The 16,701-nt window shown below is 46.4% G+C and overlaps 1 protein-coding gene across 2 annotated transcripts in view; it reads left to right on the top strand.

Moving 5' to 3' along the window:
• IGHMBP2 (immunoglobulin mu DNA binding protein 2) overlaps positions 1-16,701 on the top strand; it is a 39,036-nt gene that overhangs the window by 10,640 nt on the left and 11,695 nt on the right. For both annotated transcript variants that reach the window (XM_054662474.2, XM_508608.9), the window contains exons 6-8: positions 805-1,005; positions 3,932-4,079; positions 15,322-15,496. In XM_054662474.2, the coding sequence (XP_054518449.2) occupies positions 805-1,005; positions 3,932-4,079; positions 15,322-15,496 (524 nt within the window). The remainder of the gene's footprint in view (positions 1-804; positions 1,006-3,931; positions 4,080-15,321; positions 15,497-16,701) is intronic.

Here is a 16,701-nt window from a genome sequence, read left to right on the forward strand (position 1 = left end):
TAAGTGCAGGGAAGAAATGTAGCAATGTGTAAAAAACAGGAACTAGGGAGGGCAAGGAGGCACCCGTAGTGGTCTGGTGATTTTCAGATCTTTGATATTTTTTTGAGAGGCCTAAATGTCCTTTTCTGAGGAAGAAACTCACATAAATAAGTTTGAAGCTTTAACAGCAGATGGTCAATTTCTCTTTATCCAAAAACAACTGTCCGTGGGACTATTGAGCCGGTTTCTCCATGATCCTGCCACTGCGCTCCAGCCTGGGCCATAGAGCAATTTGTTTCAAAAAAAAGAAAGAAAGAAAAATATAGTGGAGCTACAGTGTTCGGGAGACAACTCTGAGTCCATTTGAAACGGGAAGGGTTCCCTTGTCCCCCTCGCAGGGCATGGGATGGGGGAGTCGCTCGCTTCTTCAGTGTCCTGCTGCTCAGACCTGCAGGGGAGCATACAGATGGGCAGGCTGTGGGCTCCGACCTCATGGCATTGTCTAGGGGTGAATGTTTACAGCTCTGTGAGTTACAGGGTGCTCTCTTAGTTTGCCGTCTATAGGTGGCTTATGTTAACCAACTCAATTAGATCCCCTTCCTTGTCACAAGGACAGAGGGCTTTCTGTATCCCAGGTTCTTACCTTGGGGTACCTGAAGAATCGGATCACACGTGGGCTTGGAAAATGAATGCAAGATTTGATTGAGAGCACGTGTGTACATGCCTTGTACTTCTTTCTACCTTTAAGGCTTTTTGTTGTTTTTGTGTCGACTTCAGTGGTTTGATTACAAAGTAAATGACCAGATCCTAACTTGCGGTTCCCAGGTTCTGTGCTGCGCCCCCTCCAACATCGCCGTGGACAATCTGGTGGAGCGCCTGGCTCTGTGTAAGCAGCGGATTCTGCGCCTGGGGCACCCCGCCCGCCTCCTGGAGTCCATTCAGCAGCACTCCCTGGATGCGGTTTTAGCGCGGAGCGACAGTGCCCAGATTGTTGCAGATATCAGGAAGGACATCGACCAGGTCTTTGTAGGTGTCATGGCCAGTGTCCATGTGGGGCGTGGGCTTCTGATCTGCAGTCTTTTTAAGGAGCAAATTTATCTGTCTGCATTCCTCTTGATCTTCTCTTGCTTCTGTCGATTCCTTTAATAATTTTAAAAATTAGGCTGCCCCTTTTTTTTTTTTTTTATGACAGAGTTTTGCTCTCATTGCCCAGGCTGGAGTGCAATGGCGCAATCTCGGCTCACTGCAACCTCTGCCTCCTGGGTTCAAGCGATTCTCCTGCCTCAGCCTCCCTAGTAGCTGGGACTGCAGGTGCGTGTCACCACGCCTGGCTAATTTTTCTATTTTTAGTTGAGATGGGATTTCATCTTATTGGTCAGGCTGGACTTGAATTCCTGACCTCAGGTGCTCTGCCCGCCTCGGCCTCTCAAAGTGCTGGGATTACAGGCATGAGCTACCATGCCCGGCCTTTGTTTTTTTTTTTTTTTTTTTTGAGATGGAGTCTCGCTCTGTCACCCAGGCTGGAGTGTAGTGATGCTGTCTTGGCTCACTGCAGGCTCCGCCTCCCGGGGTCAAGTGATTCTTGTGCCTCACCCTCCCAAGTAGCTGGGACTACAGGCATGTGCCACCACACCCAGCTAATTTTTTTATTTTTAGTAGAGACGGGGTTTTGCCATGTGGGCCAAGCTGGTCTCGAACTCCTAACCTCAAGTGATCCACCCGCCTCAGCCTCCCAAAGTGCTGGATTACAGGTGTGAGCTGCTGCTCCCAGCCAGGGCTGCCCATTTTTGATAGAGAACTGTACTTAGCATTTAACAGAGTGTCAACTGTCTTCAGAGCACTTGGTTAGTAGGTGTGAGGAATTGTAAAGAAAACATTTTCCGGCCGGATACAGTGGCTTACACGTGCAATCCCAGCACTTTGGGAGGCCGAGGTGGGCGGAACAGTTGAGGTCAGGAGTTCGAGACCAGCCTGGCCCACATGGTGAAACCCCGTCTCTACTAAAAATACAAAAATTAGCTGAGCATGGTGGCGGGCACCTGTAATCCCAGCCACTTCGGAGGCTGAGGCAGGAGAATCTCTTGAACCTGGGAGGTGGAGGTTGCAGTGAGCCATGGTCACTCCACTGCACTCCAGCCTCGGTGACAAAGCAAGACTCCGTCTCAAAAAAAAACCAAACATTTTCCTGGGTGTCTTTCTGTCTGGTCCTGTTGTCTTGCTAGTAGTGGCAATGGGAGAAAAGTAGCCTGAACATAAACATTGAAAAAATTGGCATCCTCCTAGAGCTTTCCGTCCATTCCACCTTCTCCTTGTGAAAGAGGACACCAGTCGGCTGGAGAAGTAGGGCGGTGGTAGGTTTCTTCCATTTGAGAGGGCCTTTTCCCCCCAGCCCGACACTCCGAAACTTTTGAGCTCTTTGGTTCTCCTGTGGACGCTTTGTTGTAGTGTCTGTGCTCACGTCCTGTCCTGTGTGCTCACTGTCGGCACTGGTACTCCTCGGTGTCTTAGTCTCAGAGGAGTGATGGCAGCAGGGAGGGTGCTGGAGCCAGTCTTTGCTCTAATGTCTGTGCTCACTTCTTGTCCTGTGTGCTCACTGTCAGCACCTACACCCCTCGGTATCTTAGCCCCGGAGGACTGATGGCAGCAGGGAGGGTGCTGGAGCCAGTCTTTGCTGTAATGTCTGTGCTCACTTCTTGTTCTGTGTGCTCACGGTCAGCACCTACACCCCTCGGTATCTTAGCCCCGGAGGAGTGATGGCAGCAGGTCAGGTGCTGGGAGCCAGTCTTTGCTCTAATGTCTGTGCTCACATCTTGTCCTGTGTGCTCACGGTCGGCACCTGCACCCTCGGTGTCCTAACCTCGGAGGAGTGGCGGCAGCAGAGAGGGTGCTGGGAGCCAGTCTTTGCTATGGGCCCATGGCATCCAGGCTGCTTGCGTGGCTGCTTGCATGGCAGCATGGGGATGGGCCGCCTGCTGGGAGGTGGAGGAAGGATAGATGCATGTCATGCAGGTTCGAGGTGCTGGAGGAATATGCGTGATGTTTGCTCATCACAAATGTGGGTGATTTCATTTCCTGTTGAAATTGGTGCTTTTGAGGATTTTCTTTCTCTGTAAATTATGCACAGTAAAACACCTCCTGTCACCCCTGCTAAAACTCCATCCCCCAAAGTAGAAATCACAAATAAGGAAAGGTTACATCTTTTTTTTTTTTTTTTTTTTAAAGAATCTTGCTCTGTCGCCCAGGCTGGAGTGCAGTGGTGCAATCTCGGCTCACTGCAACCTTCGCCTCCTGGGTTCAAGCAATTCTCCTGCCTCAGCCTCCCGAGTAGCTGGGATTACAGGCACACACCATACCCAGCTAATTTTTTGTATTTTTAGTAGAGACAGCGTTTCACTGTGTTGGCCAGGCTGGTCTCGATCTCCTGAGCTCGTGATCTGCCTGCCTCGGGCTCCCAAAGTGCTGGGATTACAGGTATGAGCCACCGCGCCTGACCAGTTCCATCTTTTTGAGATATTAAAGTAAGTTGAGGTTTTGATTATGGGTTGAAAAAAATTTTTTTAATCTCTTGAAAAATGTAGAATAATATGTGAAGCTCAGTCTCTCCATTCGTAAGCTCCTACAACCCAAATCCTGGGGTGGGCAAGCGCTTTTTCTTCCCCAAGATCAAATGCCTGTGTGCAGGGCAGGGCTGGTCCAATTTCTGGTCTCCTCTGAGTTAAAAACGTGGTCTCTTTCCAGGACTTAAAATGTCTCTTCCTGTGACTTCAAGGCAAGTGAGGATGTAAGGTGCTTAGTTGCGTGTGTGTATCTGTGTCTCTTTCAAGGAAGATTTCTGAGTGTTTTTTACGGAGTTTATTGAACTGGACCGAATGATAGAAGCACTTCATAAATAGAGTTGAAGAAGTACAAAGTTGGACTGAAGTAAGTGTATCTCCTTTGTTTTTCTTTATAGGTGAAAAACAAAAAGACCCAGGATAAGAGAGAGAAAAGTAATTTTCGAAATGAAATTAAACTGTTAAGAAAAGAACTGAAGGAGAGGGAAGAAGCAGCTATGCTCGAGAGCCTCACTTCGGCAAATGTGGTCCTTGCAACAAACACAGGTGAGGGGGCGTCTCCATCCTGCCTGTGTGGCCTCGAAGAAGGAGTTGGGGTGTGTTCCCTCTTCTGTTTTCTGGAAGAGTTTGTTTAGAATTGGTATTTCTTTCTTAAAAGTTGGGTAGAGTTCACTAGGGAAGGCCTCCGTACCTGCAGTTTTCTTCATAGAGAGGTTTTGAACTACAAATTCAACTTCTTCAATAGATAAAGGGCTGTTCAGGTTGTTTTTCTTCCATGAGCTTGTAGCTTTCAAGAAGTTTGTCCATTTTATGTAAACGGTTGAATTTAGAGGCATGAAGTGGTTCCTAATATGCCCTTATTCTTCTTTTACTGTCTGCAGGATCTGTCATGATATAACCTGTATTATTCCTGATACTGGTTTGTGTGCTCTTTTTTTTCCTGCTCTTCTGGCTGGAGGGTTTTTTTTTTTTTTTAATTTAGATTTTATATATACATACATATATATTTTAAGAGACAGGGTCTCTGCCAGGCGCAGTGGCTCACACCTGTAATCCCAGCATTTTGGGATGCCAATGCGGGTGGATCACCTGAGGTCAGGAGTTTGAGACCTGCCTGGCCAACATGGTGAAACCCCGTCTCTACTAAAAATACAAAAATTAGCCAGGAGTTGTGGTATGCACCTGTAATTCCAGCTACTTGGGAGGCTGAGGTAGGAGAATTGCTTGAATCCTGGAGGTGGAGGTTGCAGTAAACCAAGATCGCGCCACTGCACTCCAGCCTGGGTGACAGAGCAAGACTCTGCCTCAAAAAAATAAAAACCCCAAAACCAAAAAAACAAAGCAAAACAAAAAAAGAGACAGGGTCTCACTATGTTGCCCAGGCTGGTCTCAAACTCCCGGGCTCGAGGGATCCCCCTGCCTCAGCCTCCTAAAGTGCTGGGATTACAGGTGTGACCCACCGCGCCCGGCCTGGCTGGAGGTTTCAATTGATCTTCCCAAAGAACCAGCTTTTGCTTTTTCTCTATTGTTTTTCTGTTTCATGTATTTCCACATTGATCTTTATCGTTTTCTGTTTTCTTGGGCTTGTTCTTTTTCTTGCTTCTTAATGTAGAAGCTGAGATCATTGATTTGAGACCTTTCTTTTTTTCTGATACAAGCATTTAGCTCCATAAATGTCTCCCTAAGTACTGCTTTTGTGGCATCCCACAAATTCTGATCTGTTGTATTTCATTCATTTCAAAATGCTATCTCATTTGCCTTTTGGTTTTTTAGAAGTGTTATATAGTTTCCAGATAGTTGGGAAATGTCCAGATATCTTTCTGTTGTTGATCTCTCCTCTCCTCTCCCCTCCCCTCCCCGTCCCCGTCCCCGTCCTGTGTGGGATCTCACTGTGTTGCTCCTCTCCTCTCCTCTCTTCTTCTCTCCTCTCCTCATCCCTGTCCCCATCCCCATCCCCGTCACCTTCCCTATCCCCATCCCCATATGGGATCTCACTATGTTGCCCAGGCTGGACTCAAACTCCTGGGCTCAAGTGATTCTCCCAGCTCAGCCTCCTGAGGAGCTGGGGCTCCCGGCATGTGCCACTGCACCTGGCTTACTTTCTGTTTTTGATTTCTAATTTAGTTCCATGTGGTCAGAGGACATACTCTCATGACTTGGATAGTTCATCGAGATTTACTTTATGGTCCAGAATCTGGTATCTGTCTTTGTGAGTGTTCCATGCACACTTGATAGAACATGTGTTCTGATTTTATTGAGTGTTCTGTAAGTAGTCAGATCATGATGGTTGATGATGTGGTTCAAGTCTGCTGTATTGAGAGAGGGATGTTGAAATCTCTGAATATAACTGGACATGTCTGTTTTTCCTGCAGTTCTATTGGTTTTTGCTTCATATCTCTGGAAACTCTTTTATTGGGGTCATAAATGTGGGGCTATGTTTTCTTGATTAATTAACAAATTTATCATTATGAAATGACCTTCTTTATCCCTGATAATATTCCTTTTTTGAAATCTACTTTGTCTGATATTAAAATAATCATTTCAGCATTTCAGCTTGCTTTTCTTTTCATTATGGTCAAAAACATGTAAAATTTACCATCATAACCCTTTTTAAGTCTGTAGTACAGTAGCATTAATTGTATGCATGTTGTTGTACAGCAGATCTCTAGAACATTTTCATCTTGCAGACCTGAAGCTCTAGATCTGTTGAACAGCAATTCCCTTTTTCCCTGTCCCAGGTCCTGGAAGTCACCATTCTCCTGTCTGTTTCTAAGAATTTTATTATTTTAGATACCTCAAGTAAGTGGAACCATGCAGGATTTGTCGTCTTGTGACTGGCTTGTTTTATTTAGTGTAATGCCCTCAAGGTTCATCCATGTTGTCCAGCTTTCTTTTTATTTTTAAGAGACAGGGTCCCAATCTGTCACCTAGGCTGGAGTACAGTGGTGCGGTCAAAGCTGTACTCCAGCCTTAACCATGAATGTGGGACCTCAAGCAATCCTCCCACATTGACCTCCTGAGTTGCTGGGATTACAGGCGTGAGCCATTGCACCCAGCCCCCACCTTTCTTTCAACTAGTGTTAGTGTGATCTATCTTTCTCTATCCTTTTTTTTAGAACCTATTTGTGTCTTTATGTTTAAAGTGATCTTTTAAAAAATATCTGAGACACGGTCTCACTGTGTTACCCCTAACTGGAGTTGCAGTGGTGCAATCATGGCTCCCTGCAGCCTCAACCTCCTGGGCTGAAGTGATTCTCCCACCTCAGCCTCCTGAGTAGCTGGGACAGCAGACACGTGCTATCACACCCTGCTCATTTTTTTGATTTTTAATAGAGACAAGATGTCACTGTGTTGCCCAGGCTGGTCTGGAGCTCCTGGACTCAGTTAGTCCTTCCACCTCTGCCTCCCAAAGTGCTAGGATTACAAGTGTAAGCCACTGTGCCTGGCCTGTTTATTTCTTTTTAAAGAGAGAGTCTTGCTCTGTTGCTCAGACTGGAGTGCAGAGGCGTGATCATAACTTGCTGTAGCCTTGCATTCTTTGGCTCAAGTAATCCTCCCACCTCAGCCTCCCGAGTAGCTAGTACTGTAGGCATGAGCCATTACACCTGGCTAATTTTAAAAATGTTCTTTTCTTTTTTCCTTTTAGAGATGGGGTCTTGCAATGTTGCCCAGGCTGGTCTCAAACTCCTGGCCTCAAGTGATCCTCCCACTTTGGCCTAAAGTGAATTTTTTTGTAGATAGCATATAGCTGGGCCTTGCTTTATTATCCAGTTTGACAGTTTCTGCCGTTTGTTCTTTGTTATATTTTCCTCCTCTTCTGCTTTCTTTTAATTAATTAATTGAACATTTCTTTTTTTTTTTTTTACATAAGTTCTCACTATGCCCCATGATTGAAGATTTCTTAGGATTTTATTTTTATTTATTTATTTATTTTTAAAAGATAATTTATAGAGACAAGGTCTTGCTGTTTTGCCCAGGCTGGTCTCGAACTCCTGGACTCAGGGGATCCTCCCACCTTGGCCACCTTGGTGCTGGGATTATAGGCATGAACCATCACTCCTGGCCTATTTTTGTTTTTGTTGGCTTGTTAGCTATATATCTGTATTTGATTCTTTCAGTGGTTACTTTAGGCCTTACAGTATGTGTCTTCAACTCATCATAGTCTGTTCATATGCCACCTCCATATAGCATAAGGGCTTTATGATTGCAAGCTGACATTTCTCTCCTCTTAGCATTTATGCTTTTGTCATATATTTTTCTTATATGCATATTCTAAGCCTTACAATACTTGTTCTTGTTTTAATGGTGAATTATCTTTAAAGAGATTTAAATAATAAGAAAAATGTCTTCGTATTTGCCCGTGTAGTTACCACTTTTGGCGCTTTGTTTTCTTTTGGTTTAGGTCATGTATTTCCACGTGGCATCATTTTCCTTCCACCTGAAAGGCATCCATGATCATTTCTTGTAGTGTGGGTCAGCCGGTGATGCAGTCCAATAGCTTTTGTATGTCTGAAAATATCTTGTTTCACCTGCAGTTTTGAAAGATATTTTTGCTGCGTGAGAATTCTAGATTAACACTTTTCCTTGCAATATTTCAAAGATGTTGTCCACTGTCATCTGCCTGAGTATTTCTGAAGAGAAATCGGTCATTCTTATCCTTGTTCCTTTGTATGTAACGTGTCTTTTTTCTTCTGTCTGCATTTAAGATTTTTTCAGCCAGGTGTGGTGGCTCATGCCTGTAATCTCAGCACTTTGGGAGGCTAAGGCGAGTGGATCACCTGAGGTCAGGAGTCCGAGACCAGCCTGGCCCACATGTACTAAAAATACAAAAAAATTAGCAGGGTGTGGTGGTGGGCACCTGTAATCCCAGATGCTCAGGAGGCTGAGGCAGGAGACTCACTTGAACCCGAAGGCAGAGATTGCAGTGAGCTGAGATTGCACCACTGTACTCCAACCTGGACGACAGAGCCAGACTCCACCTCAAAAAAAAAAGAAAGAAAATGATGCTTTCTTTATCACTGGTTTTAAGCAACTTGACTTTGATTTGCCCTGATGCTATTTGCTTCATGTTTTTTTTTTTGAGACAGAGTCTCACTCTGTCGCCCAGACTGGAGTGCAGTGGCGCAATCTTGGCTCACTGCAACCTCTGCCTCCTGGGTTCAAGCGATTCTTCTGCCTCAGCCTCTGGAATAGCTGGGAGTATAGATGCACACCACCACGCCTGGCTAATTTTTGTATTTTTAGTAGAGACGGGGTTTCGCCACATTGGCCAGGCTGCTCTCGAACTCCTGACCTCGTGATCTTCCTGCCTTGGCCTCCCAGAGTGGTGGGATTACAGGTGTGAGCCACCATACCGGGCCTCATGTTTTTTAACATTGTGGTGAGAACACAACATGAGATCTACCCTCTTAAATGTTTAAGTGTACTATATAATATTGTTAACTATAGACATCGTGTTGTGCAGCAGATCTATAGAATTTATCTTGCACAGCTGAACCTTTATACTTGCTTATTGCTGAGTTCGCTAATTTCCTTCTTTCATGCCTAATCTCACATCTGTCCCATCCAGTGTAACTTTCATCTGACATCCAGAAATAAGAGTCTTTTTATATCTTTGATGTTCTTACTTAATTTTTTTAACATTTGGAATACAACTATAATAACTGTTTTGAATGCTCTAGACTATTATTTCTCTATCACCTGTGTCATTTTTGGTCTCTTTCGATGAACTGTTCCCCTTGAGTGGTTGTGTTTTCCTACCTTTTTGTAGGCCTGCTAATGTTTGTTTGGATACTGGACATTGAGGATTTTACGTTGTTGCATGCTGAATATTGAATATTTTTGTATTCCTATAATCTTTTTTTTTTTGTTTTTTTGTTTTGTTTTTTGAGACAGCGTCTTGCTGTGTCACCCATGCTGGAGTGCAGTGGTGCGATCTTGGCTCACTGCAACCTCTGCCTCCTGGATTCAAGTGATTCTTTTGACTCAGTCTCCCGAGTAGCTGGGACTACAGGCATGCGCTACCATGCCCGGCTAATTTTTGTATTTTTAGTAGAGGCGAGGTTTCACCATGTTGGCCAGGCTGGTCTCAAACTCCTGACCTCAAGTGATCTGCCTGCCTCGGCCTCCCAGAGTGCTGGGATTGGTGTGAGCCACCACGCCCAGTCTCCTATAATATTCTTGTGCTTGGTTTTGGGAAGCAGTAAAGTTACTTGTAAACAGTTTAATCCTTTTGAGTCTTGCTTTTGAGATGTGTTAGGGTCTGGATCAGTGCTTAGTCCGGGGTTAATATTCCCCTGTACTGAGGTAAGACCATTTGAGCTTTCTACCCAATGCACCCTGCATCATGAGATTTTTGAGTTTGACTGGTGGGATTAGGTGCTGTTCCCAGCCTTGTGTGAGCACTGGGCACTTTTCTCTCATTGTTTTGGATGGTATTTTTCCCAGGCCTGGAGTAGTTTTCTCGTAAGCATGTGCTAATCACAATACCCAAGGGAATCTCGCAGCAGATCTCTGGGGTTTTTTCTGTGTAGCAGTCTCTTTGGCATTTTGTCCTGGAAACTCTGCCTGCATTGGTCGCCACAGATTCTCAGCCTTGTCTCCTCAACTCAGGGAGCCTTCTAGGTTCTACCTGGCTGCCCCTTCTCTGTACTCTCTCCTGGAAACTCTCAAGGCAGAAGGCTGGGGTAACCCCAGGGCTCACCTCCTTTGTCTCTCGTTATTCAGGGGTTACTTTTCTTTGTTACCTGTTGTCTAGTGTCCTGAAGAGTGTGGTTTCAGTTATTTAAAAAAAATTTTAAATAACTGGCCGGGGGGGTTGTTATTTGAGATGGGAGAGTAAATGCAGTCCCTGCTATTCCATCTTGGGCAGAGGTGGAGGATGCACATTCTCTCTTGTAGCCAGGAGAGAGCACTCCCGTTACAGAACTGTGTACCTTGTGACTGTTGTGGGAATCTTGTCAACCACTCTTTTGGGGTTTAGGAATGTGTTTGTGAGACCTCTGGTTTGTTCCTGTGTGATAATAGTACCACAAAGGTAGCAGCTGAAAACAACCCACGTTTATTATTCTACAGCTTATCTGGGCAGAGAGCCCAGACCCGGCTGAACAAGGTGCTGTGCTCAGGATCTCACAAGGCTGCGATCGAGGTGTCAGTGGGGGCTGCAGTCTCATCTGAAACTTGCCTGGAAAAGATCTGCCGTCAGGCTCACGTGGTTGTTGGCAGCATTCAGTTCCCTGTGGGTTCTTGCTGGGTGTTGGCTGGAGGCCGCTCTTAGCTGTTTGCCCCGTAGGCCTTGCCAACATGGCTGCTTGCTTCCTAAAAGCCAGCAAGAGACACAGTCTCCTAGCACAATGGGTTATCGTCTTATGTAATGTTATCGAGGGTGACACATCTCATCACCTTTGCCCTGTTCTGTGGATTAGAAGCAAGTCTCAGGCCCCACCCACACTCGAGGGGAAGGGATTATGCAAGATGTGAATACCAGTGGCCAGGATCCTGGGGCATACCTTAAAGCAAGCTTGTCTAACTGAAGGCCTGCAGGCCACATGTAGCCCAGGATACTTCGAATGTGGCCCAACACAAATTTATAAACTTTCTTAAAACATTATGAGATTTTTGTCTGTGTGATTTTTTTTTAAAGCTCATCAGCTATTGTTAATGTTAGCATATTTTATGTGTGGCCCAAGACAATTCTTCTTCTTTTAATATGGCCCTGGGAAGCCAAAAGATTGCACATCCCTGCCTTAGAGTCTGTTTGCCACAACCTCTCAGCTGGTGGGCTGCTCTAAGGAACAGAGTCGAGGTTCTTTTTTTTTTTTTTTTTTTTTTTTTTTTTGAGACAGCATCTCACTTTGTTGCCCAGGCTGGAGTGCAGTGGCACAATCTTGATTCACTGCAGCCTCCTCCTCCCGGGTTCAAGTGATTCTTGTGCCTCAGCCTCCTGAGTAGCTGGGATTGCAGGCGCATGCCACCAGGCCCAGCTAATTTTTTTTGTATTTTTTGTAGAGACTGGATTTCACCATGTTGGCCAGGCTGGTCTCAAACTTCTGACCTCAAATGATCTGCCCACCTTGGCCTCCCAAAGTGCTAGGATTACAGGAGTGAGCCACCACACCTGGCTAGATTCTAATTGGCTTTGTAGTTATTGCTTTATCCAGTTGTGTTTTAAATCAGACAGGAGAAAAAAAGAGTCACAAGCAGAAAATACATTTATGGGGTCTTTTATATCTACTCATGTAGTTGCCTTTATTTCTTCATGTAGATTTGAGTTACTCTCTCCAAAGGACTCCCTTTGGTATTTCTTGAAGGGCAGGTTTGCTGTGACAGATTCTCTAAGCTCATCTTTATCTGGGCATATCTTAGTTTCTCCTTCATTTTTTGAAGGATAGTGTTGCTGGGTATAGAATTCTTGGTTGACAGTCTTTCAGCCCTTTGGACGTGTCATTCCACTGCCTGCATACTTTCTGATGGGAAAGCAGCTATTGATCTCATTGAGGGCTCCTTATATGTGACAAGTTGCTACTCTATTGCTGCTTTCAAGTGTCATCTTTTGTCTTTTGAGTGTGTGATTATCATGTGTTAGGTGTGGATCTCTGTGAGTAAATTACATGGAGTTTGTGGAGCTTCTTGGATGTTTAGATTCATGTTCTTCATCAAATTTGGGGAGTTTTCAGCCATTATTTTTTCAGGTATTCTTTCTGCCCTTATTCTACTCTCGTCTCCATCTACAACTCCCATTATGAATCAGTTGATTCACTTGATAATGCCCCACAGATCTCTGAAGCTCTGTTCATTTTCCTCCATTTTTTTCTTTCTGATCTTCAGGCTGGATCTTCTCAATGGACCTCTCTTCAAGTTTGCTGATCATTCTCTCCTGTTGAATCCTTCTAGTGAATTTCAGTTATTGTACTTTTCAACTCCAGAATTTTTGTGTGGTGCTTTTTTTTTTTTTTTTAAGACGGAGTCTCGCTCTGTCGCCAGACTGGAGTGCAGTGGTGTGATCTCGGCCCACCGTGACCTCTGCCTCCCAGGTTCAAGCAATTCTCCTGCCTCAGCCTCCTGAGTAGCTGGGTCTACAGGCGTCTGCCACCACGCCCAGCTAATTTTTGTATTTTTAGTAGAGACTGGGTTTTACCATGTTAGCCAGGATGGTCTCTATCTCTTGACTTCATGATCTGCCTGCCTCGGCCTCCCAAAGTGCTGGGATTACAGGCATGAACCACCATGCCAGCCTCTGTGTGGTACTTTTTAAAAAATTATTCCTGTCTCTTTATTGATATTCTCTTATTTGGTGAGACATTATTCTCATACTTTATTTCTTTAGACTTGTTTCCCTTTTGCTGTTTGAACATACTTAGAATCGCTGATATTTCAAGTCTTTGTCTAGTAAGATCAGCATCTGGGCTTTCTCTAGTATCCAGTTTATTTATTTATTTATTTGATTTTTTGGAGATGGAGTCTCGCTCTATTGCTCAGGCTGACGTGCCATAGCGTGATCTCGGCCTGCTGCAACCTCCATCTCCTAGGTTCAAGCGATTCTCCTGCCTTAGCCTCCTGAGTAGCCAGGATTACAGGCGTCCACCATCTCGAACTCCTGACTCAGGTGATCTACCAACCTTGGCCTCCCAAAGTGTTGGGATTACAGGTGTAAGCCACCGCTCCTGGCCTCAAGTATCTGTTGATTGCCTTTTTTCCCCTGAATATTGGCCATATTTTCATGACTCTCTACGTGCCTTGTAGTTTTTTGTTGAAAATGGATGATTTTAAATAATAGAATGTGGCAACTCTGGAAGTCAGGTTCTCTTCCCACCCCGGGGTTTGTTGTTGTTGCCACTTGTTGTTTGTTTAGTGACTTTTTTGGACTAATTCTGTAAAATCTGTATTTTTTGTCTTGCGTGGCCACTGAAGTCTAATACAACTTAGTGGCCAGCTAGTGATTAGACAGAAATCCCCCTGAACTCCTGGAGCCATAAATGCCCCAGTCTTTGCTGAGTGGCTCTGTGTGTGTGCTTGGGCACACCTCCAACACAGAGCCAGGCTGTTTGTGACTCTCAGCTTTCACTTCCCGTTTGTGTGGTGTGTTGAGCTGAGCCACAGGTGAGAGCTGAGGGCCTCCCGAGGTCTTTCCTGAGCCCTGTACATGTGTGTGGCCTTCTAGATTCCCAGGAATATGTTGGAGCTTTTCAAAGCCCCCTGAGGATATCTCATTCCCCAGCTTAAAACTTTGGTTATCCTATCATTTGCTCTGACCATTATTCTCTGTCTTAGAAAACTGTGATGTTCAACAGTTACCTCTGATTGTTTTTGACAAACACCACCAGAGAAAAGGCTGTTTGTATTACATGAGCTCAGATAAAGTCTTTTGAGTGTGGTCTACCAGAGGATTCCCAGACAGATGAGATAAGCACAGTTTCTGGAGTGGGGCTCTTCAGGAATGCCAACCCTGTTCTGCACCCCCCGGGGCTGGCAGGTGCTGGTTTTCACCCTGACTTCAGGCTGAGGGTTTCAAGGCTGCCATAGGGATGGCTGGGAATAGGGCAGGTTTCAGTGCCACCGAGCTCCCGTGCTGACGGGGATTCAGATGCTTTTCTGGAATGAACACTTCCCTGATTGCTGCAGCCTTTGGCGAGTTTCCAGAGTTCTGAGAAAGTTGATTCTGACCATTTGCCGATGTCTTGTTGCTTTCGTGGAGGAGAGAATTCTCAGAGCTTGTGAGAGTCTCTTTGCTGACATCCTTCTCTGGCTTCAAGGACAGCACTTGCTGGAAATCAGGAGGTATCCCCTGAGCCCCACAAGGTCAGCTTGTGGCCTTTGTGGCCTTTCTGTTCCCTGCTGGTTGTTGGAAAAGTAGAGTGAGTTCCTGAAAGTGCCTTTCCATCACGAAGTCTGGTTTCTCTCTGTACTGTGAAGTCACATCTGTGACCTAAACATGTCTCTTAATTATCCAAAGCCCAGCCAAGTTCTGTCTCCTCTGTGGGTGCTTTTTCTAGCCATCTCTGAAGAGTCAATCTTGAGAAATTTCTCAGTATGTCTTCATCATGGCATTATGTACATATCATTAGCATAATTCACTCAGATGAAAGGCAGAAAGGGTGGGAACTAACATTGATCACATTTATGGAAACCCGCCTTCTCGTGCCGGGCACTCTGTATATGTTATCTCCCTTTGTGGTGCAATCGCATGACATGCAGTCATTGTCCATGTTTGTGGGTGAGGAAACAGGCTTGGGGGTGGGAGGCTTGCCTGAGGCCCCACACTGTTGGCTGGAGACAGCGTGGGGCCTGAGTCTTGCTCACAGCCTGAACGCTGCACTCTGCTGCTCTGTGTCCCAGGAAGGAAAAGCTGCTGCAGTGGGTTTGTGTTGCCAAATACATGGAGGCTTTTTTCTGGGTGAGTGCCCAGCAGTTGATTGTTCTGTATGTCCAAGAAAGTCACCTTAGAAAAGAATTAGGTTCTAAATTTAGAAAATAATTGAGTTACAATATTTAGAACTCAGACAGCATCCCTTGGGCTTGGGGTCACAGCCCCGAAGGGGTGATTAATTTTGCCGATTGAAGGTCAGAGGGGCCTGTGGCCAGAGTACCCACTGCTTAAGACACAGGTGAGCTGGAACCATGAGTTTTAAAATGTCTTGGCCAAGTTTTTATTACAAGATACAAATTTATCCCACACAGTTGCAATGCAAGCCTTGATGAAACCCCGGCTTGGTGGTGTCTCCTCCGGTGTGGCTGCGCTGTTAGGAAGCAGCTGTGCCCCTGGAGACTCCCGGCTCCCTGTTTCCACCAGGTGCGTCTGCCGATGGCCCCCTGAAGTTGCTGCCCGAGAGCCACTTCGACGTGGTGGTCATTGATGAGTGTGCCCAGGCCCTCGAGGCGAGCTGCTGGATCCCCCTGCTGAAGGCCAGAAAGTGCATCCTGGCGGGCGATCACAAGCAGCTGCCCCCCACCACAGTCTCTCACAAGTAAGACCCCTTTGCCTCACATGCCCTTCTCTGCCCCCGCCCTCCTGCGGTCCTTCCACGCTCAGCCAGAAGCCCCAGGCTCACCAAGAGCCCCTGCGGTGCCTCCTCAGTTTCTCGGCACAGCTCCTACCCCGTCTTACAGCATTCATTCATCTCGACGTCACATCTGTGAGATCATGTACTCCCCGAGGGTGGGGTCACATCACCTTCATCTTTGTAGCCTCAGAACTGGACACAGGGCCTGGCACGTTTCTGGTGCTCCGTCCCTGCTTGTTGAGTTGAATATCCCCTCATGAACCAGGCAGGTTTGATGGTAGAGTGCCGTGAGAGCCGTGGGCTGGGCTAACTGGCCTCTGGGTGGATGTGGGTTCTTTAGTCTTCAATCTGTAGACACATCCCTGGATGGAGGGCACTGGGCAGAGACTCAGCAAACCATGGTTCTGCCGTGCGGAGACACCGGAGCCCTGATGCAGTGGCCTGGCCCGGGCTGTCCTGGTGGAGACACTGGAGCCCTGATGCGGTGGCCTGGCCCAGGCTGTCCTGGTGGAGACACTGGAGCCCTGATGCGGTGGCCTGGCCCAGGCTGTCTTGGTGGAGAAAGTGCTGCCCGCCCCCCCAGCCCCCCTCTCACCTCTGCCCATACTACCCAGCACTCACTGCTCCAGCCACACAGGCCTCGCTGGCCCCTCTGCCTGGACCACTTCTGCCTGGGTGTGGCGGGTGTGCCCTCTCTCCAGATGAACCCTCTGCATGGTATCCCTTGACTGCCCTTAGACGAGGCCTGTGAACAGGGCCTGGCACATGGGCTGTCTTATGAACAAGTCCCTGTTCAGAAAGTTGTCCCTGAGGAATGAAATGCTTCTGAGACTCCTGCATCCTGGCCCTCACTTCCACCGGGGGAAGATTGATTTATTCTGATTTCGGTTGCCTTTTGAAACACTTCTCTGTTTCACTGTGGGTGTGTAGAAGCTGTGAACTCGGAACTTTCGTTGTTTTCCGAGGACCGGAAGAAGATGTGCAAGAAATCCTGTCGAGTAGAATCTCATCACAGGGGCATGGGCAGCCCAGGAGTTGGGGGGTATGTAGAGAGAGGTGTCAAAAATAGTAATTGAGAGTGAGCTTTGGGAGGAAGATGTTGGAAATAAAGATGGTGGAAGAAAGGGGAGTGCTGGGGAAAGGTGCTCTGAAAGATCGTCCTGGTGGGA

This window comes from Pan troglodytes, chromosome 9 (assembly GCF_028858775.2).
Source record: "Pan troglodytes isolate AG18354 chromosome 9, NHGRI_mPanTro3-v2.0_pri, whole genome shotgun sequence".
In the NCBI taxonomy this organism is placed as follows: Eukaryota; Metazoa; Chordata; class Mammalia; order Primates; family Hominidae; genus Pan; species Pan troglodytes.